The sequence below is a fragment of the Micropterus salmoides genome, unplaced genomic scaffold, assembly GCF_014851395.1.
Source record: "Micropterus salmoides isolate LMB-PRFRI ecotype aquatic unplaced genomic scaffold, ASM1485139v1 Ms_hic_scaffold_2, whole genome shotgun sequence".
In the NCBI taxonomy this organism is placed as follows: domain Eukaryota; kingdom Metazoa; phylum Chordata; class Actinopteri; order Centrarchiformes; family Centrarchidae; genus Micropterus; species Micropterus salmoides.
This window is the reverse complement of record NW_024041150.1, coordinates 46553299-46580522: the sequence shown is the minus strand read 5'-3', so window position 1 is coordinate 46580522 and position 27224 is coordinate 46553299. Positions and strand designations below refer to the sequence as shown.

General features: G+C 44.9%; 1 protein-coding gene across 3 annotated transcripts; it reads left to right on the top strand.

The window, feature by feature from the left end:
- The first annotated feature begins 13743 nt into the window (after window positions 1-13743).
- Window positions 13744-26963, top strand: mogat3a (monoacylglycerol O-acyltransferase 3a). Of its 3 annotated transcripts, none has more exons than XM_038731609.1 (9): window positions 13744-14028; window positions 14465-14643; window positions 14715-14775; window positions 14865-15008; window positions 19901-20031; window positions 20571-20614; window positions 20694-20784; window positions 24710-24818; window positions 25307-26963. In XM_038731609.1, the coding sequence occupies exons 1-9, from the start codon at window positions 13935-13937 to the stop codon at window positions 25459-25461; spliced, it is 1008 nt and encodes a 335-aa protein (XP_038587537.1). In that variant the 5' UTR covers window positions 13744-13934; the 3' UTR covers window positions 25462-26963. The 3 variants fall into 3 exon arrangements, with proteins under 3 accessions (XP_038587537.1, XP_038587539.1, XP_038587540.1); XM_038731611.1 differs by lacking the exon at window positions 13744-14028 and adding an exon at window positions 14032-14116; XM_038731612.1 differs by lacking the exon at window positions 13744-14028 and adding an exon at window positions 14168-14204.
- Window positions 26964-27224: the final 261 nt, after the last annotated feature.

Below are 27224 nucleotides of genomic sequence, written 5' to 3'. Positions count from 1 at the left end.
CACCAATTTAAGGTTTTCGTCAAGCTTGTTCCAAATCTGCGGACCTCTACAGATACACTCAGGCTCGTACATTTCAAACGTCTTATTTTACCAGTAATTAACTCTTTTTCCCTTGTGTGATATGTATGCTGGGGTCGACTGATTGGGACAAGTTCACACAATCGGTCATTTAGCTTATGAACAACCTGGAATATCATACAAGCATTATGAAAAGAATTGTATTCGGTAAGTCTACACTATGTAGTTAGTCTTATTTATGTTAAGAGATAATTTATTGCACCGAAACCAGGTAGCAACATTTCGTAATTTATTGTTTCTTCCATATCGTCTGGATTCTTATGTGACATAAGTAGATTTGTGTCATCAGCAAATAAAACCTTGTGTAAAGCCATTGTGGAATTTCCAAAATCATTTATATATATTAAGAAAAGAAGAGGGCCCAAAATGGATCCCTGAGGGACTCCACATTTAATGGGTTTGCTTATTGAAATTTGTTCATTGATACTTACATACTGCTGTCTACCAAATAGATAACTTCTGAACCAGCTAAGGGCTAATCCTCTAATTCCATAATGGTGTAATTTATTTAATAGGATGTCGAAATCAATAGTATCAAACGCCTTAGATAAATCTAAAAAGATACCAATACCACTCTCGCCTTTATCAATGGCATCATTGATCTTTTCAATCAGATCGAGTACCGCCATACCTGTGGTTCTTTTCTTCCTAAAACCATATTGAGAAGAAGCAATAATATAAAGTTTATCAAGGTAGCCATATAGCCTATTGTACACTACTCTCTCTAAAACTTTAGAAACTGTGGGCAAGATTGATATCGGACGATAATTGCACATATCATTTTTATCCCCAGATTTGAACACTGGTATAATTTGGGCAATTTTTGTCCTTTTTGGTACAGTTCCAGCAAGCAGAGAGAGATGAATACAATAAGTCAATGGCTCCCTGATATTAAATGCTATGGCTTTCAGAATTTTACTACAAATTTCATCCTCACCAGCAGTATACGAACTTCGTAAATTACTAATTATTTTGTAGACTTCATCACAATTAGTTGGTTTCATAAAGAAAGAATTTGCATAAGAACCCCGCAAATAATGGTCGAAAGTGATCCCCTGAGGCTTAACTATTTTATTAGAGAGTTTTTCCCCGATAGAGTTAAAGTAATTATTAAAATTATTTGCTAAATCAATGTCTTGCATATATTTATTATCCAAATTTGAGTGTAAGCCCAGAGCATTTGGAAGCACAGTGTTGTTTTTTCTCTTGTTAAGGACTTCATTTAACACTTTCCAAGACCTCTTAGAGTCACCCTGTGATGCTTTTATGAGGTGAATATAGTGGTTATTTTTACTTTTCCTTATTATATTAGTAAGTTTATTCCTGTAACTAGTATATATATCCTTATTCATAACACTTGGGCTTCTTAAGAAACGTTTATAGAGCTTATTTTTATGGGTGATAGATTTTAAAATACCCTTTGTAAGCCAGGGGTTGAAACCAGTTGCACGGTGTCCAGCGTTCTTTTCAGGGATAGTACAACAAATAGAGTTTGTAATTTCATTTATCAGGTTGTCAGAAGCAGTATCAGGATTGTTGCAGTCATAGACTGCTTTCCATGTTTTAGCCTGTAAATTTTCGCTCAATAGTTTCAAGGTTCTCTCATTTAGTACTTTGATTTTTGTTTTTTGCAGTGATAATTCATTCTTATTTGCAAGATCTAGAAAAAATACAATCGGAAAGTGATCAGTAATATCAGATAAAACAACTCCAGATTCTAGTCTAGTATTTCGAATGTTTGTGATGATATTGTCAATAACTGTCCTAGTGGAGAGCGTTACTCTGGTAAACTGATTTATGGTACAAAAGAAAGAAAAAGAATGCAAGGTATTTACAAAGTCTCTTTTTACAACGTCATCTTTAGAGACATCAATATTGAAGTCACCAAGTATGACACAATCTTTGTTTTTTTGTTTATGGAGAATAATATGTCCTCCAGTTTACCCTCGAAAACATCAAAGTCAGAGTCAGGGGGGCGATAAATCACTCCTACTATAATCTTTTTTGCAAGTAGTTAAAACTGATAACAAATGTGTGCAAACACACTCCATGACTTCAAATAAAAACTTTGTTGGATAATGTCAAGTGGGCTGGAGGAAACTCTCAGCTGAGACACAGATTCTAAATGTACAGACATCGTAATTGAGGTGAAGCAGCTCCAGGTGCCGTTGAGTGGGTGCACAATATCTAAAAAGGCAGGGATTTTTGGCCAGGTTAACCCTGAAGAAGAGATTCTTAAACTCAACCGGACTCTCCTGGTTAAAGAAATATGCAATAATAATGCAATTTTGTTTTTCAGGGGGACTATAAGATCCAGCGTTGACTAACATAGAGAATTGAAATTTGAATTGATCAAATCAGCTTCGTCAGAAAGTACATTTCTAAAAGAATACAAAATCTATTTGCACTTTACTCATTTAAGCAGCGGGTATATTTTGTGTTTACTGTACAACACCAGCTGCCTTTAATTACACAGTTAAAATAAATGACTTTGTGGTCTGATATCAACATGTCCTAAATAACCACAGACGGTATTTTCACACCCAGACTAAAGACCAGATCTAGAGTGCGGCCAAAGAGGCAGTAATTGCCAGAAGGCAACCAGGATTCTGTTAAAAACATAAAATCTAAAACAGCAAAAAAGATAAAATCATTTAAAATTTAAGTTTTGTTAGGGAGGGATTCAACATTGAAGAGAGCAATTTAAATAATCGAGGCTGGGATCTGTTTAGTCCTGCAGCTCTATTAAATTATTAGTTATTGCCATACAGTGTAAGGGTATGAGAGAAAAACTAACCTTCACGTCCACTGTGACTTCTAGTAACAAAGCCTTTGTAGTTTTAGCTGAGATCTGCAGGACCAGACAGCTATATTTCTTACTAAGCTGCTTAACAGGAGCACCAACATAACCGCACTGTATTTACCACAGCTGACCAGATCCCCAGATCTCCTGTCCACAGAGAAACGTAAGACATTTTGATGAATTTCTATCAGGTTACCGACTTCACCAGAGCTCTGAAACAGTTCTTATAAACTTGTTGAAAGATATACTGCAGAATACTGAGTCGGGTGAAAAATGAGTTCTGGTTTTACTGGATCTCAATGCTGCATTTGACGCTGTAGATAACGTGGGAGAAACACAATGACAATATTGTCAAGAAAATGGGTAATGGAATATCAAGCATTAGAAGATGTTCCCCTTTTCTTACCCCTGCCACTAGAGTGCTGGTGACACAGGCATCAGTTTTATCCCACCTCGATTACTGTTCACCTGTCTGGTCAGGTGCAGCCAAAAAATATCTGTTTGAGCTACAAATAGCTCAAAATAAAGCTGCAAGACTGGCACTGGCCTGTCCATCAGGTGTGAGGCTGAGTACGGACAGTGTGCTTAGAGTGGAACCTTATTTACTCTTTAGGAATATCTGTTATAGGAAACAACCGAATGGTCTGTACTCACAAATAAAGTATGTGAGAAACCAACATATTTATAGTATTGGGCATGCTACAAAGGGTTCTCTAGTTTTGAAAAAACCCAGGACTGATGTGGTGTGCAGATCTGGAATGTAAAGAGCCGTCAAAATGTGGAATAACTTACCAATTTGTTTTGCTGAAGCACCCAGTAAGGCCAAAAGCCTACTAAAAAAACACTTGCTGTTAAGACGAATGTCAGACATTCAATTGGTTTTAATTAATTAATTTAATTGATTTAGGTTTAAATTTTTCGTGGTTAATTTATTAGATTATTTTCTCGAATACCAATAGCGGCACTGATTGATTGGGAGATCACCTGGAGCGGCACTGATTGATTGGGAGATCACCTGGAGGGGCACTGATTGATTGGGAGATCACCTGGAGGGGCACTGATTGATTGGGAGATCACCTGGAGGGGCACTGATTGATTGGGAGATCACCTGGAGGGGCACTGATTGATTGGGAGATCACCTGGAGGGGCAGTCCCGAGCTGAGAAGTGCTGAGGTGAAGGTTCACGGAGGTGTTTCCGCTGCAGCCAGGTGGGAAAAGACGCCAATTTAATGTGAATTAGAGGCTCGCAGATTAACAGCAGAGGGTGCATCAGTGTGCAGGAGGTCAGAGACGCTCTGTGAGTGATCGCTTAGTTTAAGTGTGTTTTTTGAATGATTTGCATGCGGCGAGATATATAATGGCTTTTTTAAAAAGACCAGCGTGGCGCTTTGAGATGCTGCTGTGCGCCTGTTTATTTTGCCTGCTTTAATTTAATTTATCAACATGGTGAACAAGTGATCGTTTAATGAGTCATGATAGCATTATTACGTCATTCAGGGTGGAAATGTGAACATGATTCGTTTGGATTTCGTCACTAGTCGATATAATGGTTCTACTTAGACGCATGATTAACTTGCTGTGTTTAAAGGTGAATTATTATTATTCGGATTAATGTTTATTCTTAGATGAACTACTCTAGGTTTCTGGATGTGATTTAATAACTCTTTGATCATGTGTTTAGTGTGAGGCAAAAATGCTGACGTTGTACATTTGGAATATTATTCAAATAAGGGGCTTAGATAGTAAATCACTGCATAGAAATGAATATTGAGCTGATGTCGTTTGTTTGTTTGTTTTTTTCCCTTCTGGTTGCATTTAAAGGTTATCAAGCTATCAAACTCCATTGATGTATGAATTACAACTGAAGAGTGTGGAAAACTGTCATCTCCTAAGCCTTTTTTTTTAGTTTAAGGCAGTCACACCCCAGATAACTCAACAATAAGGACTCAAACAGGTGAATGGTTTGATGTATAATGGTGTCTGTCTGTTGTGATACTTTCCCCTTTGTCAGTAGCTTGCGTAATCATGTACACAGATGATACTCTTTATAAGCATTGTTGGTATCTTTTTAGATTCATGTGTAACTTGTATGTTGTATGTTCGTTGCATATGGACCCCAGGAATCTGAATAAACGTATAATATATATATGGGTCTTTCTGCGACAGCCCAATAGACTCACTGTGCCAAAGTTTAGAGCGAATAAATAATTGGATGAGCCAAAGTTTTCTATAATTAGATCAGGACAAACCGAGATTGTTTTGTTTGGCTACAAAAATAAGAGAATTAGTAAATACCTCGATTTTCAGGCCCTAAAAACCACAAACCAGGTTGAAATCTTGCCGTTCAAATAGACTCAGGTTTCACTTTCACAAGTCATATCAAATCAATCACTATCATCCGACTAAAGGGTTTGTGTCCCCAAAAGAGAAGCTCATCAATGCTTTCATTTCCACTATTTTGACTATTGCAATGGTCTCTTAACTGGTCTGCCTAAAAACCCTAAAAAGAGTCTTTTCCAGGACCGAGAGAACAGAGAACGTCACTCCTGTCTGAACACTGGTTTCCAGTTGGTTACAGAAGAGTTTTAAAGTGGTGCTATTAGTCTGAAAATCACTGTAAGGCTTGTGCTGAAGAAGACAATAATTTCCACAATGTTTTCTTGGCATACTTTCAAATTATTATATATATTTTTAATATTTACCACTTTAAGTATTAGTATTAAGTTTTTATTCTGTTATGCATACCTTGTATTTTATATTTTTTATTGCTTGTATCTTTGTAAAGCACATTGAATTGCTTCCATGTATGAATTGTGCTAAATAAATAAACTTACTTTATTTGGCTGAGACAGGTGAAGGGGGCAGGACCACACACACCTTATCAGGCGTAACCAAGACAACAGCCAGGAAGCAACAGAAACTGTCCTTCACATAAAGGGTTACAGTGACAGATTTTATGTTTGGCAGGTGAGTTTGGTCGCAAACATTTACATAAAAGCTTTTTGTTTGACTTTTTGATGGTCGATGACGCCAGTTCAGTTCAGGTTCTGACTGAAACTAAGAAAGAAATCAGTGAACAGACCCTCGATCAGGTAAATGTAAAGAAATCATGCTGCAGCAACACAAACATTTATTATATTTCTCTCGTCTGTTTCTTTATTATTTTTTCAGGTTAGAATTTCAAAACAAATGCACAAAGAAAATGAGGAAAATAACTTACAAATAAATTACAGATAAATACATCATGGAGGGGGGGGGGGCACCCCCTGCTGTCCCTTAAAGAGAGTGCAGGGGTTCTCAAAGTCTGGGTGTGCTTGGTGTCGTCAGAGGGCAGGACTCGACAGGAAGGGGGGCTGGGATAGCCCTCCTCCCCCTCTGCGGAGGTGGGAGCAGCCTGTGCTGATAAAACCGGCTGGATTCAGTTGGTTTGTTAGTTTGATCGGTGAAATAGTGAAGGCATCATGGACGGACTACAGGTGAGTGCAGACAGGTGACCCAGGCTTTCCTTTAAATATCTCTTTCTTTATTCTTCTGGGACATCACGACCAGGCTGTGGTGGATCTGAGGTCTGTCTCTGGTCCTGTTGATCTGGTCCAGGTGTGAGGAGTCTGTTTGTTGGCTTTCAGTGTAGACCTGGTCTGACGTGGTCTGGACGGTTTTAATGCATTTCAGAGTCTTCTTGTTAATCTGGTCCGGGTTTGATGAGTAGTAGTTGTTGTTGTAGACCTGATGGTTTGTGGTTTACACCCGGTCTACTGTGGACCCTGAACTCATCACTTTATGGTTTTATGAGCGGTGAAAGACGCCTGAACGCAGCATGTGTTGTGGCGTGTTGCAGACAGCTGCGTGCAGAGGCTGAGGGTCACTGCAGTGTCGCCCAGAGACAGAAACAAACAGTTCTAAAGCTGCAGAGCGGACTGAGACCAGATCTCTGGTCTGACAGCTGCACGCAGAGGAGGCGGGGTTTCCTCTGGCATGCAGGGGGCGGATCACTTTAGTGTTCAGTGGAAGGCTGTTGCTAGGAGACAGAAAAAAGTTTCCTCAAAGGTTCAGTACAGACTATCAGGGACCAGATCTTTGGGGTCATATTACAGAAACTTCTTAAACTGAAGATCCTATCTTAACCGTTTAGTAACCATGGTAATAAGGGTTAGGACCTGATTCAGGAAGAAGTTGACTAAAGATTAACAGATCCTATCTCTATATTCTTGTCCTAACTTAAGATAGAAAGTGTATTTCAGAAGCATTTTAACTTTACCAACTGTTAAGCTGTCCGAACTTTTACTTTCCCACCAGGTCGTCTTTACTGACTCCTTTAATCCACATCACTGCTCTTTTATTGCTTCTATGAAATCAGGCAGAACTTATTCACTGATCTTACTGACGTGTTTGATGACTAAACCCTCGTTAATAGACAGGCTGCAGGCGACGTGGCGCTGGATAGGCTTGATGTAACAAACGCTAGTCTTCGATAAGAGGAGATCATTATGGGTAATAAAAACACAATCGCTGCCTTTATTACCTTCATAATTCACTTTCCAGACTACAGGTTCCTGCCACTGTCAGTGAGCACAGGAGGAGCTCTTTGGACACATGAATCACTTTTGTCTTTGAACCACTTGTCAGTGTAGGTTACTGATAGCATCAATGCTCTGCTGGATGTCGGATATGCAGCGGAGACTGGGTCCACTGTCTTAGCCCACTCTTTATCTTTAATAAAAGGTGACAAGCAACGTCAGATTCAGTATTTAGGATTTCCTAACCTAAGATAGGATGACAGGATCTTGGTCTATTCCTATCTTAACATAAGACTTCAGACAAGAAGTTTCTGTATTTACGGCTCCAGATCTTTGGTCTGCAGCAGCGGGTGTCCGGGTGTTCAGGTGTTCGGGTGTTCGGGTGTCCGGGTGTTCAGGTGTTCAGATGTTTGGTCTGCTTGGTTCCAGGTGAGCATCGCATGTCTGCTGCTGAAGATGGCCTTTGACCCGTGCACCGGACAACTCCTGGTGAACCCAGGTGGCTGCCCAGTGTGTCCAGAAGGTAAGTGAGCAATCAGAGTCCAGATGCTCCTGCATGAAGTGTAAAAGATGCGACATGTTTGACGTCCTGTTTCTGACCTGCAGGTTACTTTGTGACCAAGAACTGTTCTGAGATTAACAGGAGGCTGATAGGAATCCAGTGTAAGTTGTGCAAGGACTGCTCAGGTAAGCACACCTTCCCCTTTCAGCCCGTTTCCTCTTTGTTATGGTTTTACTGCTTGAAGACGTTTGTACTGGTCAAAACCTCCGGTCTGATGAACACTGACTGACTGATTGGATTGTGTCCTGCAGCATCTCATCAGGACACTCTGGTCCAGTGTTCCACGTTTGCCGACTCTCTGTGTGGAAACAGAACCGCACCTGTGGTCACGACGAGGTTGACGCCTACTGAAGCTCCAGGTAGACTCACCAGTTCACTTTGAGTCAGATTCAAGGTTTCAAGACGTGTTCAGAGTTCTGATTGTCTCTGCACTCTTCCTGTCCACAGTCTCAGCTCCTGGAGTGTGGATCTACCTCACTGTGATGTAAGAATCACCGTCACTGATCTTTAATCTCCTCTGTTGATCCACTGGTTTCTGTCTGTCCGGGTGAAAAGGATTTTCTGGACTCCAGAAGCTCCGACTGGTTTTGTGGTTTCACTGTGTGTAAAAACTAAATCAGACTCCTGCTGGTTCTGAGACAGTTGTAGTACCACGAGTGTCCACAGTGGGCGCTGTGGGAGTTAGAAGAAGTCAGTCGAGGTGGAACACTGAGAGGAGACCATGCTGACTGTGTTTCTCTGGTTTTGTCTCGACAGAATAATTCCTTTGGTCCTGGTCCTGCTCGGGTTAGTTGTCATCCGGCTCCGTTGGGTTCTCACCCGCCTGTCCTGTCAGTACCGCCAATGTAACAAAGTTAAAGGTAGCAAGCCCCTCCCATCATACATTAGGCCCCTCCCACTCTACTAAACACCCCTCCCATCCTCTAACGCACCTGTTATTCCTCTTTCGCAGGTCTGGATCCCGTGTGACTGAAGTGGATCTGAATAAATCAAATCCAGTATCTCTCATCCTCACTTCTGTCGTGACAAACTGCTTCCTGAGGCAGCTGTCAGACCTGATCCAGCTCTCGAGAAAACCACCTCGTGTGGCAGCAGGTCTGAAGTCCAGATGCTGTGCAGACCCGGCCTGGTGTAGCCCCACATTTAGCTAGTTTAAGTCCAGGTGTAGGCTAGGTATAGCTTAGGTATGGTCTAGGTACAGTCAAGGTTTTGCCAAGGTTCAGGTTGGGTGTAGAAGCCCGGGTTCAGTCCGGGTGTAAACCATGTGTAGCCTAGGTTGAGTCCAGATGTAGGCTAGGTGTAGTGCAACTCCAGACCAGGTTCAGTGTGAGTTCAGTCCAGATGTAGGCTAGGTATAGCTTAGGTATGGTCTAGGTACAGTCAAGGTTTTGCCAAGGTTCAGTCCAGGTGTAGGTCAGGTGGAGCCTAGGTTCAGGTCAGATGTAGGCTAGGTGTAGCCCAGGTTCAGGTCAGATGTAGGCTAGGTGTAGCCCAGGTTCAGTTCAGGTGAAGGTTAGGTGTAGCTCAGGTTCAGTCCAGATGTAGGCTAGGTTTAGCCCAGGTGTAGTCCAGCTCCAGACCAGATTCAGATGTAGGCTAGGTTTAGCCCAGGTGTAGTCCAGCTCCAGACCAGATTCAGATGTAGGCTAGGTTTAGCCCAGGTGTAGTCCAGCTCCAGACCAGATTCAGATTTAGTCTAGATGTAGGCTAGGTTTAGCCCAGGTGTAGTCCAGCTCCAGACCAGATTCAGATGTAGGCTAGGTTTAGCCTAGGTGTAGTCCAGCTCCAGACCAGATTCAGATTTAGTCCAGATGTAGGCTAGGTTTAGCCCAGGTGTAGTCCAGCTCCAGACCAGATTCAGATTTAGTCCAGATGTAGGCTAGGTTCAGGTCAGGTGTAGTTACAGGTTAGTCCAGCTTTAGTCTAGATGTAGTCCAGAATATACTAAATGCGTCCCCCTGTCAGCCAATCAGATTTAAGAACAGCTCCTCACCTGTTTGTAACAGAACAACATGCCATGACATCACTTCCTGTTTGTGCCACATTTGTATTCCTGATAGTTTTATTGGTCAGATATGTTTTGAGGACATTTGGTATTTTTAGCTGCTGCTGAGTTTGATGTTCAGAGAAGGTGCAGACAGGATGTCCCACCCTGCTGGTGGAGTCCGGTACTGCAGACAGGATGTCCCACCCTGCTGGTCGAGTACTGCAGACCGGCTCACCTTGTTAGAATCAGCGGCAGCTGGTAGGGGGGCGAGACAAAACCAGCAGCACTGTAAAGTCCTCACTGAACCTCACCTGGTACTGGGTCTGACTCTCAGTCCAGATCAGACCACAGTCCAGTCTTGTGTGGGGGAAATAAATCTGCTTGGTTCTTCATGCTTCTGAAACTTTTAATTCTCCAGTTTTTAATGAATCTGGAGTCCAAAAACACTGCATCCTACTCCCATCCCAATTACCACGATGCAGCTGACAGCTTCATAATAACATAACGGCAGTCAGCTGTTATCTTCTTGTTTTCTTGCACTCTGTGTTTTAGCATGTTGTTCTGTTACTGATGCAGCTGACAGCTTCATAATAATGTAACAGCAGTCAGCTGTTATCTTCTTGTTTTCTTGCACTCTGTGTTTTAGCATGTTGTTCTGTTACTGATGCAGCTGACAGCTTCATAATAATGTAACAGCAGTCAGCTGTTATCTTCTTGTTTTCTTGCACTCTGTGTTTTAGCATGTTGTTCTGTTACTGATGCAGCTGACAGCTTCATAATAACGTAACGGCAGTCAGCTGTTATCTTCTTGTTTTCTTGCACTCTGTGTTTTAGCATGTTGTTCTGTTACTGATGCAGCTGACAGCTTCATAATAACGTAACGGCAGTCAGCTGTTATCTTCTTGTTTTCTTGCACTCTGTGTTTTAGCATGTTGTTCTGTTACTGCTGTGATGCAGCTTCTCCTCCTCCTCCTTTGCTAAATAAAAGCGAGTGAAAACAGACAATGTCCCCTGTTGGTTGTTTTGATATTATTTTACAGTTCATCTGGATGAACTGGATCCTAAGAGAAGGAAGCTGAGTTTTTTTAAACATTTCGACAAATGTGGGTTAAAACAGCAATCTATTCCAGTGCATTAAAACTTACTGTATATATCAGAAACTGACTGCCAGGATCAAGGTGAATGGATATTTATCTAATAAGACAAGATTAGATATAAGCTATGAGCTGGAATGAAAATCTAAAGGGAATAGATATGAATGTAAAGACATTGTTTGGCTTTTTGCAGATGATGTTATTCTCTTCTTATAGAGTCCTGATAAAGGTTTCTACCTGCTGATTCATTTTCTCAAGGTCCAGAATCCCCTTCAGCTCTAGAATCCAGGAGTGTGAATATTGTACCAATCTTTTTTTCTTCAGTATCAGTGTTAAACACTAACAGGTTAGTGATGGAAAAGTCGGAGAGAGGGTTGGTTGGGATGGATGGATGGGTTAGAGTTAGACATAGGTCATCATTGATTTATTTTGTTATACAACATAAGTTATGTAACTCACATATTTATTTTAACCCTAACTATGATCTTTTCCTAAACCTAACCACCAATATGATGGTGGAGGGTAGCGGACGCCAACAGACTCAACAAACTGATCCAAGGCCAGTGACGTTGTTGGGGTGGAGCTGGACTCTCTGTTGGTGGTGTCAGAGAGGAGGATGCTGTCCAAACTACATGTCATCTTGGACAATGTCTCCCACCCGCTCCTTGAAGACAGGAGCACTTTCAGTGACAGACTCATCCCCCATAATGCACCACAGAGCGCCACAGGAAGTCATTCCTGCTCGTGGCCATCAGACTCTTTAACTCCTCCCTTAGAGCGTCTGACACACGGACTCTTACTCAGTAACTTGCAGTGCAATAACTGAAATATGGTGAAATACTCTGTGTTGTAATACTCATGTGCAACACTCTCTGTTTCATTACTTTGGGTATTCAGTCAAAGATTTTTAATCCGTTCCAACTCATCACAACCAGCACTCATTAATATTCATTATTATTACAATATTTATTCAATATTTATTCATTTCTGCTATTTATCATTACGCCTCTGTTAATACTGCATACTACTGTAAATATCCACACGTCTTATCATTTAATTTTAGATTTTTACACTTTCTCTATTTACCAAATTCTATCATGTTTTCTATTCCTTTTATGCCAAGTGAGTATCTGTGACAAAGAGTTCCCCTCTGAGATCAATAAAGCATTCTGATTCTGACCAACCAAATGGCGCCGTTTCACAACATTAACCACTAGTTTTATTTTGATAGTCTAATGTTGCATATATTTCTAACTTGACTGGATGTTGTATATTTATTCTTGCTAACTTGGCCGCAGTCCTACAAAACTACCAAACCTATTTGAATATTTCTACGCGGCACAATAAAGACCTCCGGCCCACTGGTTCATCTCGGTTGATTGAAAGATGTAGTGTAGAAAGACAGGAGCTGTGATCATAGACCCAATAACAACATTTACACAGTTATTTACTGAGTTGGAAATGACCTGAAACTCAAACCTGAGGTAACTGACCTAAAGTTCAAACTGTGGACAGAGAACATGGGGCATGTGTGAGCTTCTTGAAGGTGAAATCCGGGCTGGAAAACCAATATTTCTTTATACTTACAGGACTACTCAATGAAAGAGGCCATGCTACAGTAGATTTTAAAAGTATAATAAATGTTACAGCACTGGAAAGCCTGTTCATGTGCCAATTAATGTTGCCACATTTCAAGTTCAAGTTTATTTATATAGCACATTTAAAAACACTAGTTGACCAAAGTGCCTTCCAGGTTCAGAATACACAACAGATATACACGACAAACACAGCAGGAAAGGTCAATAACGTCAACACGCAGCTCTGTGTGAAGGCCAGTGAACAGAGACGGGTCTTTAGCAACGATCTGAGAGCGCCAGTTCTTATTTCAACAGGTAGAGTATCCAAAGATTAGGAGCACTGAAAAGGCTTCAGTTTTTAACCTGGATCTGGGGACATCGAGGAGCATCTGATTGGATGACCTCCGCGTGTACATGTAGACGTTCTGATAAAACGTTTGTAGCGAAGGATAGTTTAGACTCCTCATAGCAGAGTAAAAGTGCCAACGTGGAGGCCGACCACACTCTTGTTTTCTGGAGCCGCACTAAACTGAGGCCTTATTGGAAGAATGTGAATACAACTGTTACAGGTACTTACCCATCATGCAGTGCCCTTAGGGAGGCCCCTGACTGGCCCTAGATTTACTCTGCAACATGACAACAAACACACAGTGAGGGTCACTCACAACTATCTTCAGCTGAAAGAAGAGTCCTGGAAGTGATGGTGTGGCCCCCACTGAGCCCTGTGTGGCCCCCACTGAGCCCTGAATCATTCAGTATGTCTGCATGAATAGACAGAAGCAGCTGAGGCTGCCTGAACCCACCCCGCTGCTGCTGCTGTAACACTGAGAATTCAAACATTATATATATAGCACACTCACAGGCAGTACTGTGTGCATATATGGAAACATGTCATGATCTAAACTCACATTTTACTCTCATTATATTTAAATAAACTTTATTTATTGCAGCACGAACTCCTCGTGCGCCTGAGCGTGAACGCGCCTGATCCAGGCTCTAGTGTCGTGCTGATTGATGAGCTGTAATTGGCCTAGAGGATCCCACCCCAGGAAGGAGGGGTCCGGTGCGCATGCGCAGAAGAAGAGGGCGGGGGCGTTTGTAAAGTTTGGGGGTTGAGTCAGAGAGAGGAGAGGACTTTTTAATTTCTGCAACAAGGAACTCTTTTTGTATCCTGCTCACAGACAGACAGAGAGAAAAACAGGTCGGACGGGTAAAGAGACGCAAACAAACAGGAGGCGAGAGAAGCTCCGACACCCAGGCGGAGACACCGGGAAGTCGCAGCGCTTCAAGCCGGGACAAGGAGCGCGACCGCCGGCATGAAGATCGAGTTCGCCCCGCTGAACGTCCCGCTGCAGCGGAGACTGCAGACCGCCGCCACGCTGCAGTGGGTCTTCTCCTTCCTGGCTCTGGGTAACTCACCTGTCTGTCTGTCTGTCTGTCTGTATACCTGTCCACCTGTCTGTCTGTGTTCACTAGGGCTTCTCCTTCCTGGCTCTGGGTAACTCACCTGTCTGTCTGTATACCTGTCTGTATACCTGTCCACCTGTCTGTCTGTGTTCACTAGGGCTTCTCCTTCCTGGCTCTGGGTAACTCACCTGTCTGTCTGTATACCTGTCTGTATACCTGTCCACCTGCTCACCTGTCTGTCTGTATACCTGTCTGTATACCTGTCTGTATACCTGTCCACCTGCTCACCTGTCTGTCTGTATACCTGCTCACCTGTCTGTCTGTCTGTATACCTGCTCACCTGTCTGTCTGTCTGTATACCTGCTCACCTGTCTGTCTGTCTGTGTGCCTGCTCACCTGTCTGTCTGTCTGTCTGTCTGCTCACCTGTCTGTCTCCCAGCTCAGTGCTGTCTTGCTGCCATTGTCCTCCTGGCTCTCTCTGATTGGTGGATGGGGGCCCTGCTGTATGCCGGTTGGCTGTGGTTGGACTGGGACACGCCCAGCAGCGGCGGTCGGAGGTCGCAGTGGGTCAGGACCTGGAGGGTCTGGGACTACTTCAGGGACTACTTCCCTCTAAAGGTGAGGTCAGGTTTATAGATCTAAAGGATCAATACCTGAGGCTCAGTCTGATTATTGATTTGTGTCTCCAGCTGGTCAAAACTGTCGATCTGGATCCAAAGAAAAACTACATCTTCGGGTTTCATCCCCATGGTGAGAAACACACCTGTCTGTCTACCTGTCTGTCTGTCAGGTGTGCTGGTAGCAGTGTTGACCTGTCTGTCTACCTGTCTGTCTCTCAGGTGTGCTGGTAGCGGGGGGCTTTGGAAACTTCTGCACGGAGGCGACGGGTTTTTCCCGACTCTTTCCTGGACTGAAGCCTCACCTGCTGATGCTGCCGTTCTGGTTCAGAGTCCCGCTCTTCAGAGAGTACATCATGTGTGGAGGTACACACCTGTCTGTCCGGCTGTCTCTGTGTGTTTAGCAGAGATATTAGGACCTGTGTTGGGGCAGCACCGTCCCGCTGCCCCAACACTTACCAGATCACCACATGTGGATTTATTCCCTGAAAAAAAACCCGATGCTCTACTTCCTCCTGTTTGTATGATAGAAAGTACAGAAAGCAGCTGTGTCAAAGCGCAGATTCTCTTTCTAAAAGTGCAGATTCTCTTTCTAAAAGTGCAGATTCTCTTTCTAAAAGTGCAGATTCTCTTTCTAAAAGTGCAGATTCTCTTTCTAAAAGTGCAGATTCTCTTTCTAAAAGTGCAGATTCTCTTTCTAAAAGTGCAGATTCTCTTTCTAAAAGTGCAGATTCTCTTTCTAAAAGTGCAGATTCTCTTTCTAAAAGTGCAGATTCTCTGTTAGATGTTTTTAATGTGCAGATTCTCTGTTAGATGTTTTTAATGTGCAGATTCTCTGTTAGATGTTTTTAATGTGCAGATTCCTTGTTAGATGTTCTAAAAGTGAAGATTCTTTCTAAAAGTGCAGATTCTGCTAGATGTTCTTAAAGCGCAGATTCTCTGTTAGATGTTCTTAAAATGCAGATTCTCTGTTAGATGTTTTTAATGTGCAGATTCCTTGTTAGATGTTCTAAAAGCTCAAATTCTGTATATGATGTTCTAAAAGTGCAGATTCTCAAACAGCAGATTTTGAGCAGCAGAACCAGATAACATCTAGTCCGAGTTAGACCGTTAAAAAAACGCTACTCTGTAGTCTGCTGCTTTTGTTGTGTGCTAGTGACGGTCAAAGGCACGGTGGCAGACTGCAGTGAATGGGGAAAAACGGAGAGATCACACCATACATTGGTTCGAAATTCCACCTCCAAGAACCATGTGCTGCTCCACTGATTAATCTTCTGCAACCACATGTGGACAGTTGTTCTTCATGCATGTTACGATAGTTACATGCATGTTTATCCTTCTGATCTGTCATTTGGCAAGAGAACAATCATAACAAGGCAAGGCGAGTTTATTTGTACAGCACATTTCAACAACAAGGCAATTCAGATTGCTTTACATAAAACAAAAGCAACGTAGGGCAATAAAAAAAACACATTAAATTATATTTTTTAAAAGGGTGAAATAGAAAATAAAACGGAGAGCAGACCTGCCCCAGACGACCTGAGAGGTCTGGATGGTTCGTAACGAAGCAGAAGATCAGAAATGTATTTTGGCCCTAAACCATTTAGTGCTTTATAAACTAACAGCAGGATTTTGAAATCAATTCTTTAACATACAGGAAGCCAATGTAAAGACCTCAGAACTGGAGTGATGTGATCCACCTTTTTGGTCTTAGTGAGGACTCGAGCAGCAGCGTTCTGAATCAGCTGCAGCTGTCTGATGGATTTCTTAGGGAGCCTGTAAGGACGCTGTTACAGTAGTCGAGTCGACTGAAGATAAATGCATGGATAAGTTTTTCCAGGTCCTGCTGAGACATAAGTCCTTTAATCCTTGATATATTCTTCAGGTGATAGTAGGCTGACTTTGTAATTGTCTTAATGTGGCTCCTCAAATTCAGGTCTGAGTCCATGACTACACCAAGATTTCTGGCTTGATTTGTGGTTCTTAACATTACAGATTGAAGTCGAGCACTTATTTCAATCGTTCCTCCCTGCCTCCAAAAACAATAACTTCAGTTTTATCCTTGTTTAACTGAAGAAAATTCTGGCACATCCAATCGTTGACCTGCTCAATACAGTTACTCAGCGCCTGTATGGGAACATAGTCCCCTGGTGAAATGGTTATGTAAATCTGTGTGTCATCTGCATAATTATGGTAACATATTTTGTTGTTTTTCATAATCTGAGCCAGTGGAAGCATGTAAATGTTAAACAAAAGAGGCCCCAGAATGGAGCCTTGGGGAACTCCACATGTCATTTGTGTCAGCTCAGATGTGTGATTACCTATAGACACAAAGTAGTCCCTGTCCTTTAAGTAGGATTCAAACCATTTTAGTACTGTGCCAGTAAGTCCAACCCAGTTTTCAAGTCTGTCTAGTAATATGTTGTGGTCGACCGTGTCGAATACAGCACTGAGAAATTGTCTCATGCTATATGATTTTTTTTTTTTTTTAAGTGGACACAGGAACAAGACATATCCTGTTACAGGCAGGGAGGCACTGATTGCTTGTCTAATAGTTTGAATTTTGTCTGTGAAGAAGGAGGCAGATTCATTGCAGGCCCTGGTGGATAGAAGGTCAGAGGCTACAGACACATGAGGGTTGGTTAGCCGGTCGACAGTAGCAAACAGGGCACGTGCATTATTAGTGTTTTTGGTGATGATGTCAGAGAAGAAGGTCCGCCTTGCATTTCTCAGTTCTAAATTATCAATGCGAAGTCTCTCTTTATAGATGTCATAATGAACCTGGAGATTTGTTTTCCTCCACCTGCGTTCAGCTTTTCAACACTCTCTTTTTTGAGTTCTAACCATCGTGGCATTTCTCCATGGAGATCTTCTTACCAGAGACCATCTTCACCTTGGCTGGTGCAACGGCATCAATAACATTTGTCATTTTAGAACTGAAATTATCTTCAAGCTCATTGACTGAGACCCGTGAGAGGGCGGGTGTCGAGGAGAAAGCCATTTTCTCTAGTGTTTTCGGTGATATGCCGTCAACAACAGAGCACATCTGTGGCGTTTCCCTTGTTGCTTAGGAGTCGGTGCTCTCTGCTTTGGACGCTAACAGTGCCAGTGGAGCTGCCTTTCCCAGCGGGTTCTCCACCACACGTGTAATTCCCAGAATCCTCCAGTGTTGCGTGGCTCATCTGGGCTCTGGAGTTTTTCCTGTGGGAGGCGACACTCGCGCAGCTGAGTCCGGGGAATCGGGCCCGGGAGCACATGGCATGGAAACACAACAGGGCGAGCAGCAGCGTGGCAACGACCCTGCTCTGATGGGGATACGTAATCACTTAGTCTGGGGCCGAATCTCAGGGGAAGAAGCCGCCTGCAAAGCTTCGTGAGGGATGATAAACTGACTTGCTTTAGTAGAAATCATCACGTGACATTTAAATGAAGAAATAAGCCTGTAGTCTACCAAATATATATAAATAAATGTTTTTATTCAGTGAGTTTGAAAATGCTGTTTTCTGAAAGACTGCATTAGCACAGCCTGCTGATAAGAGCCACCTTGCTTCGACCTTGCAGTGCCTCCTTGTATTTCCATCATGTGCTGTTGGTGTTGGGTTCACAGGACGTGGGTGACCTGTGCTTACTGGCTGTTCTTTAGTCAGACTTTTTAGCGTTTCTTCAGTTCGTTGCCGTCTTTGAACCATCTGTAGGTCGGGAAAGGTTCCTTGTGGACTGGGAGCTGGCACCCCTGGTTTAGGGCTGATGGAGGCTTTGGATCCTGCTGCTGTCAGGGAGTTTCTCAATCAGCTGTTTGTACAGCTCTGAGTAAACACTGTGTCACAGGGCAGGAGGAGGCAGAACGCTGCTCTCTGATTGGCTGTCGCAGCGTGGGCATTGGGGGGGGGGGGGTGATGATCAGTTTCATCATCACTTTGTGAGTGAGGTCTCTCTGGACTGGGGGATGAGGTCAACAGGGTCATGTGACAGTCCATTCTTTCACGCTGCTTCAGGGTTTCGGGGGTCCAACATGAAGCAGCCCTGATGGGGCTGGAGGTCCCAGCAGAGGTCAGGGTGGAGGTCAGCAAGCAGCAGGAGATATTTCTGTAAAAGAAGCCGAGCATCGTCTGCAGTCCAGAAGCCTGGATCTCTTCATAATGATAGTAATCATTGGGACGGACTGGGATCCAGCCTCCAGAGGTTGGTCAGGGACGCACTGTGACCCCACTGAACAAAATGTTCTGCTAATGTGGACACACTTTACTGCCAGTGTTTACCTGTCTGTCCCCCACCTGTCTGTCTGCCAGGCCTGGTGTCCAGCTCTAAGGCCAGCCTGTCTTTGTTAACCTGTCTGTCCCCCACCTGTCTGTCTGGCAGGCCTGGTGTCCAGCTCTAAGGCCAGCCTGTCTTTATTAACCTGCCTGTCCCCCACCTGTCTCTCTGCCAGGCCTGGTGTCCAGCTCTAAGGCCAGCCTGTCTTTATTAACCTGCCTGTCCCCCACCTGTCTCTCTGCCAGGCCTGGTGTCCAGCTCTAAGGCCAGCCTGTCTTTATTAACCTGTCTGTCCCCCACCTGTCTGTCTGCCAGGCCTGGTGTCCAGCTCTAAGGCCAGCCTGTCTTTGTTAACCTGTCTGTCCCCCACCTGTCTGTCTGCCAGGCCTGGTGTCCAGCTCTAAGGCCAGCCTGTCTTTATTAACCTGTCTGTCCCCCACCTGTCTGTCTGGCAGGCCTGGTGTCCAGCTCTAAGGCCAGCCTGTCTTTATTAACCTGTCTGTCTCTCTGCCAGGCCTGGTGTCCAGCTCTAAGGCCAGCCTGTCTTTGTTAACCTGTCTGTCCCCCACCTGTCTCTCTGCCAGGCCTGGTGTCCAGCTCTAAGGCCAGCCTGTCTTTATTAACCTGTCTGTCCCCCACCTGTCTGTCTGCCAGGCCTGGTGTCCAGCTCTAAGGCCAGCCTGTCTTTGTTAACCTGTCTGTCCCCCACCTGTCTCTCTGCCAGGCCTGGTGTCCAGCTCTAAGGCCAGCCTGTCTTTATTAACCTGTCTGTCCCCCACCTGTCTGTCTGCCAGGCCTGGTGTCCAGCTCTAAGGCCAGCCTGTCTTTATTAACCTGTGTGTCCCCCACCTGTCTCTCTGCCAGGCCTGGTGTCCAGCTCTAAGGCCAGCCTGTCTTTATTAACCTGTCTGTCCCCCACCTGTCTGTCTGCCAGGCCTGGTGTCCAGCTCTAAGGCCAGCCTGTCTTTATTAACCTGTCTGTCCCCCACCTGTCTCTCTGCCAGGCCTGGTGTCCAGCTCTAAGGCCAGCCTGTCATACCTGGTCAGTCGTCCTGAAGGAGGTAACGTTGCTGTCATCGCGGTGGGCGGAGCTCCAGAGTCTCTGGACGCCCGACCGGGAGCTTTAACGCTGCAGGTAGGTTTTATTCCGTCACCTTACTGAATGAATTAGATCCGACTGAGGTCTCCTGACTTTCTGAGAAACGTCTGTCTCTGATTGTGTTGCAAGTCTCTAACAGAGTCCAGACGGTCAGTCAGAGTGCAGCCGTGTTGCTTCAGTAGAGGATGAAGTAAAGAGAAGTAGTTAAATTCCTCTGTGAGGCAGTGTGGACACATCAGCTGCGTTACTGAGAAGAAGCCTCTTGCACGAGAGGTGAAAGGTCTTGGAGTGTCTTCACCCAGTCCGGTTGGAAACTATGACCTGGGAACGTTCACTGACTGCTCATCATCACTACATTAACCCAGGTCAAAGCTCACTAACTAGTTCCCACCTAGAGATTACAAATAGTTACGATCTACCTGAGCCAACGTTAGCGCGCTAGTACCTGAGGGAAACGCCGTCGTCTGGTTCAGTAAAGAGTCCACCAGCTTGCTGGCTGGAAGATATGAAAGTCGGGAGAAAAGGTTCATGTCACTGATTTTCATGAGACTGAACGCCTGTGCGTTTCGTTCCAGGTCCGAAACAGGAAGGGCTTCATCAAACTGGCTCTCAAACACGGGTGGGTGGAGCTTATGATGGGGGCGGGGCTCCAAGAGGTGGACTTACAAACAGTATACTGACTGCGTGTTTGTGTGCAGGGCTCAGCTGGTTCCTGTCTTTTCCTTTGGAGAGAACGAGTTGTTTGATCAGATGGAGAATCCCACCGGCTCTCCTCTGAGGACGCTGCAGGTCAGAGGTCACACTGATTAACCCACCACGTTTCTTTCACACAGGTCGTGCTGTTCAGAACACAGGAGTAAAGATCTGACACCTTCTCAGGAACAAAGACTTGCAGTCTGATCAACGTGACGTTACTCACAAAGAATTAATTCTGATCGGAGCCTGTAAATCAGCTCCTACTCTACTTCCTGGCCTCTGTCGGTCTCGGACACTGTGTTTGGACCTGGTCTGACCAAGCACAGCTCCTGGATGGAGAGTGAGGTTTTAGTTAGTCCTGACATGACATGATAACTACTTGTGTTAGATAAAATATTGTCCAAGAATTAATTGCTATAAAAGATGTTTTTGTCATTTTAAGTCCATTTATTGCCACTTATACGATGATATAATGGCATGATAATGCTCCCTATCAAACAAAAGCCAGGGATGTGATTTTTTTTCCAGATTAATCCAGAAATCCGGATTTTCTGACCTGAAAATCGGACCCACATGAATCATGCAGAACTGTAATAAAAAAAAAAAAGTTCAGCTGCCAATTCCACAGTCGCTGTCGCGCATCAGTGGTGCCTAACGTGTTGGGCAGGAATACTGCAATATTACGTTTCCCAGTAAAGAGTAATGTATCGGATTACTATTTCCAAAACAGTTATATTATTAGTTACTATTTCAAGTAACGCTGCGCTACTAAACGCACCATCCCCGATGTGAATGCACGACCGCGCTGCAGCTCAGCGGCACCGGACCTTCTGTTGTTAGAGTCAGCTGTTAGCCAAGAAGCTAACGGAGAACCGGAGAACAGGCAGAGAGAGGTACTGCTTTAAGTAACGTTATTACCGTTATTGTGCCATAAGAGGATATGCAGAGTAACTAGTTGGGAAGAAGAGGGTACGCAGAGTAACTAGTTGGGAAGAAGAGGGTACGCAGAGTAACTAGTTGGGAAGAAGAGGGTACGCAGAGTAACTAGTTGGGAAGAAGAGGGTACGCAGAGTAACTAGTTGGGAAGAAGAGGGTACGCAGAGTAACTAGTGGGGAAGAAGAGGGTACGCAGAGTGACTAGTTGGGAAGAAGAGGGTACGCAGAGTGACTAGTTGGGAAGAAGAGGGGACGCAGAGTGACTAGTGGGGAAGAAGAGGGGACGCAGAGTGACTAGTGGGGAAGAAGAGGGTACGCAGAGTAACTAGTTGGGAAGAAGAGGGTACGCAGAGTGACTAGTGGGGAAGAAGAGGGTACGCAGAGTGACTAGTGGGGAAGAAGAGGGTACGCAGAGTAACTAGTTGGGAAGAAGAGGGTACGCAGAGTGACTAGTGGGGAAGAAGAGGGGACGCAGAGTGACTAGTGGGGAAGAAGAGGGGACGCAGAGTGACTAGTGGGGAAGAAGAGGGGACGCAGAGTGACTAGTGGGGAAGAAGAGGGGACGCAGAGTGACTAGTGGGGAAGAAGAGGGACGCAGAGTGACTAGTGGGGAAGAAGAGGGGACGCAGAGTGACTAGTGGGGAAGAAGAGGGGACGCAGAGTGACTAGTGGGGAAGAAGAGGGGACGCAGAGTGACTAGTGGGGAAGAAGAGGGGACGCAGAGTGACTAGTTGGGAAGAAGAGGGTACGCAGAGTAACTAGTGGGGAAGAAGAGGGTACGCAGAGTAACTAGTGGGGAAGAAGAGGGGACGCAGAGTGACTAGTTGGGAAGAAGAGGGGACGCAGAGTAACTAGTTGGGAAGAAGAGGGGACGCAGAGTGACTAGTTGGGAAGAAGAGGGGACGCAGAGTGACTAGTGGGGAAGAAGAGGGGACGCAGAGTGACTAGTGGGGAAGAAGAGGGGACGCAGAGTGACTAGTGGGGAAGAAGAGGGGACGCAGAGTGACTAGTGGGGAAGAAGAGGGGACGCAGAGTGACTAGTTGGGAAGAAGAGGGTACGCAGAGTGACTAGTTGGGAAGAAGAGGGGACGCAGAGTAACTAGTTGGGAAGAAGAGGGTACGCAGAGTGACTAGTGGGGAAGAAGAGGGGACGCAGAGTGACTAGTGGGGAAGAAGAGGGTACGCAGAGTGACTAGTTGGGAAGAAGAGGGGACGCAGAGTGACTAGTTGGGAAGAAGAGGGGACGCAGAGTGACTAGTTGGGAAGAAGAGGGGACGCAGAGTAACTAGTGGGGAAGAAGAGAGGACGCAGAGTGACTAGTGGGGAAGAAGAGGGGACGCAGAGTGACTAGTGGGGAAGAAGAGGGGACGCAGAGTGACTAGTGGGGAAGAAGAGGGGACGCAGAGTGACTAGTGGGGAAGAAGAGGGGACGCAGAGTGACTAGTTGGGAAGAAGAGGGTACGCAGAGTAACTAGTGGGGAAGAAGAGGGTACGCAGAGTAACTAGTGGGGAAGAAGAGGGGACGCAGAGTGACTAGTTGGGAAGAAGAGGGGACGCAGAGTAACTAGTTGGGAAGAAGAGGGGACGCAGAGTGACTAGTGGGGAAGAAGAGGGGACGCAGAGTGACTAGTGGGGAAGAAGAGGGGACGCAGAGTGACTAGTGGGGAAGAAGAGGGGACGCAGAGTGACTAGTGGGGAAGAAGAGGGGACGCAGAGTGACTAGTTGGGAAGAAGAGGGTACGCAGAGTGACTAGTTGGGAAGAAGAGGGGACGCAGAGTAACTAGTTGGGAAGAAGAGGGTACGCAGAGTGACTAGTGGGGAAGAAGAGGGGACGCAGAGTGACTAGTTGGGAAGAAGAGGGGACGCAGAGTGACTAGTGGGGAAGAAGAGGGTACGCAGAGTGACTAGTTGGGAAGAAGAGGGGACGCAGAGTGACTAGTTGGGAAGAAGAGGGGACGCAGAGTAACTAGTTGGGAAGAAGAGGGTACGCAGAGTGACTAGTGGGGAAGAAGAGGGGACGCAGAGTGACTAGTGGGGAAGAAGAGGGGACGCAGAGTGACTAGTGGGGAAGAAGAGGGGACGCAGAGTGACTAGTGGGGAAGAAGAGGGGACGCAGAGTGACTAGTGGGGAAGAAGAGGGGACGCAGAGTGACTAGTGGGGAAGAAGAGGGGACGCAGAGTGACTAGTTGGGAAGAAGAGGGGACGCAGAGTGACTAGTGGGGAAGAAGAGGGTACGCAGAGTGACTAGTGGGGAAGAAGAGGGGACGCAGAGTGACTAGTGGGGAAGAAGAGGGGACGCAGAGTGACTAGTGGGGAAGAAGAGGGGACGCAGAGTGACTAGTGGGGAAGAAGAGGGGACGCAGAGTGACTAGTGGGGAAGAAGAGGGGACGCAGAGTGACTAGTGGGGAAGAAGAGGGGACGCAGAGTGACTAGTGGGGAAGAAGAGGGGACGCAGAGTGACTAGTGGGGAAGAAGAGGGGACGCAGAGTGACTAGTGGGGAAGAAGAGGGGACGCAGAGTGACTAGTTGGGAAGAAGAGGGGACGCAGAGTGACTTGCCCAACACTGACAATAAGGATTGGATAAATTGGGAATGTTTTGGTTATTGCTTGTTAAGCTGTGTAATGTTTACTTTGACTTTGTTGTTGATTGATCAGTCATAGGCTAAATATTCTATACACTTTGCTGTATGAGTGGTTGCTTTTTAAGTCGTACTTATGTTAAAGGTTTCCGCAAATTATAAAACAAAATCCTGTGAATGGTTGTGACAGGGTTTATATAAGGCCAGTTTATCCCAGCACCTCTGTGAAATGGCAAACAGAGCGTCTGAAAGTGCCGTGGTAACACGACACTAGCTATCAGGCTAAAATCAATCCAGTAAACATAGCTAGCATACCTTTATTTGTCTCTGCATGTTGGACAAACCATTCTATCCATGTCTTCCACCTGCAAGTCTACAGCGTGAACACTGAGGTCATAGCTCGAGCATCGAGCAACGTAGCAACCACACAATAGCAACCTATCAACAGAGCAGATTCTTCTTGTTAGTTGACGTTTCAAATGTTGTCCTGTGTGCACAGAACCGGCTGCAGAGCATCATGGGAGTCGCGATGCCTCTGTTTCACGCTAGAGGAGTTTTCCAGTACAGCTTTGGACTGTTGCCCTACAGGAAGCCCATCAACACCATTGGTATGATTACTACATTTACTACAAAAGTTACTCAACATTATCCAACAAAGGTTAGAGTCACATGAATGAAGGTTAACTTTCTTTGGAGAACTATGACCTGGATGACTGAGAATCTTCACAGACATCTTACCTAATGTTGAGCTAGAATTGTTGGAGAAGATGGATTACAGTTTTATCTCTGTGTGTCTAAAGGTTCAGTGTGTACGATTAAGTGACTCTACTTAGCTGAGAATTAGAGTTGTTGTTGTGTTTTCGTAACCTTAGAATGAGCCCTTTATATCCACAAAGGAGTCCACCATGTTTCTACAGAAACCCAGAAAGGACAAACCAAACACTGGGGAAGGGAGGGAGGGAGGGGGTACTGAGTTGGTGGTGAAGTGTAATTTCACCGCTAGATGCCACTGAATCCTGCACACTGTTCATTTAAGGATGCTGTGGTGTTAGCAACAGTTAGCATCATAGCTAACAACCCCCTACTCTGTTTTCAGTGGGGAAGCCGATACCAGTTGTCCAGACTCCCAGTCCCAGCAGTGAGGACATCGAGTGTCTCCATAAAGTTTACCTGGAGAGTCTGAGTGAACTGTTCGAGCAGCACAAACACAGCTACGGCCTCGACGAACACCAGCACCTGACCTTCATATAGACCCCTGACCTTCATATAGACCCCTGACCTTCATATAGACTCCTGACCTTCAACTCCTGACCTTCATATAGACCCCTGACCTTCATATAGACCCCTGACCTTCATATAGACTCCTGACCTTCATATAGACCCCTGACCTTCATATAGACCCCTGACCTTCATATAGACTCCTGACCTTCATATAGACCCCTGACCTTCATATAGACTCCTGACCTTCATATAGACTCCTGACCTTCAACTCCTGACCTTCATATAGACTCCTGACCTTCATATAGACCCCTGACCTTCATATAGACACCTGACCTTCATATAGACACCTGACCTTCATATAGACACCTGACCTTCATATAGACTCCTGACCTTCATATAGACTCCTGACCTTCATATAGACACCTGACCTTCATATAGACACCTGACCTTCATATAGACTCCTGACCTTCATATAGACACCTGACCTTCAACTCCTGACCTTCATATAGACTCCTGACCTTCATATAGACACCTGACCTTCATATAGACACCTGACCTTCAACTCCTGACCTTCATGTTACCTGTTTACATGACCTTATGTGGTCTTTAGCTGACCCCGAGCTGTTCCATGTGTGTGTCATCAACTCCTGACCTTCATATAGACTCCTGACCTTCATATAGACTCCTGACCTTCAACTCCTGACCTTCATATAGACCCCTGACCTTCATATAGACTCCTGACCTTCAACTCCTGACCTTCATATAGACTCCTGACCTTCAACTCCTGACCTTCATATAGACTCCTGACCTTCATATTGACACCTGACCTTCAACTCCTGACCTTCATATAGACTCCTGACCTTCAACTCCTGACCTTCATATAGACTCCTGACCTTCATATTGACACCTGACCTTCAACTCCTGACCTTCATATAGACACCTGACCTTCATATAGACTCCTGACCTTCATATAGACTCCTGACCTTCATGTTACCTGTTTACATGACCTTATGTGGTCTTTAGCTGACCCCGAGCTGTTCCATGTGTGGACATTGCTGTCAACCTGCCCGAGTCTTATACTGAACACTGCTAGAACCCATTGAGACCATTGATTTGATTGGGAAATGCTAACACTGCTAGCATCCCATTGATTGCAGTGCTCATTAATTTGAATTGGAAATGCTAGCGTTAGCAGAGCATCTAGTTGCTAGCAGTGTTACTGTTAGCAGAACCCATTAATTTCACTGAACAATGCTAGCGTTGTTACCAGTGTCCACGTTGACGTGAATGAGTTCCCATTGGTTTATACGGGGCCCCTGGGGTTTTAGGTTATGCTAACAGCGTTAACAGGAACCAGTGGTGTGAATAGTGGATGCTAATACTGCTAGCAGGGCCCATAGATTTAAATGGGGCAGGCTAACGGAGTTCTCGCGGTGTGTTTAAGAGCTTTGTAAAGATGAATGGTTGTTCTGTTTCTGTGAAATAAAGTGACATCACATGATGATGCAACACATGATGACGTCCAGAGGAGACGGTGTAGTCTGATTGGTTGATTTGATCGGACTGAGTCAGGTTCTTATGCCACCAACAGGAAGTCTTTAGTTCTTAAGTTGTTTATTTTTTATCTGTTGATTCAGATTTGTATATTTTCTGTCATGGTCCAGCTGCTCAGCGTTTGTTTCAGCTGAAGTAAAGACTAGAACCTGACCGATATATCAGCCCGACCGAGATATCGGCAGGCCGATACTATCGGCCGATATGAGCTAACTGCATTTAATCTGCTTCAGCGTTTA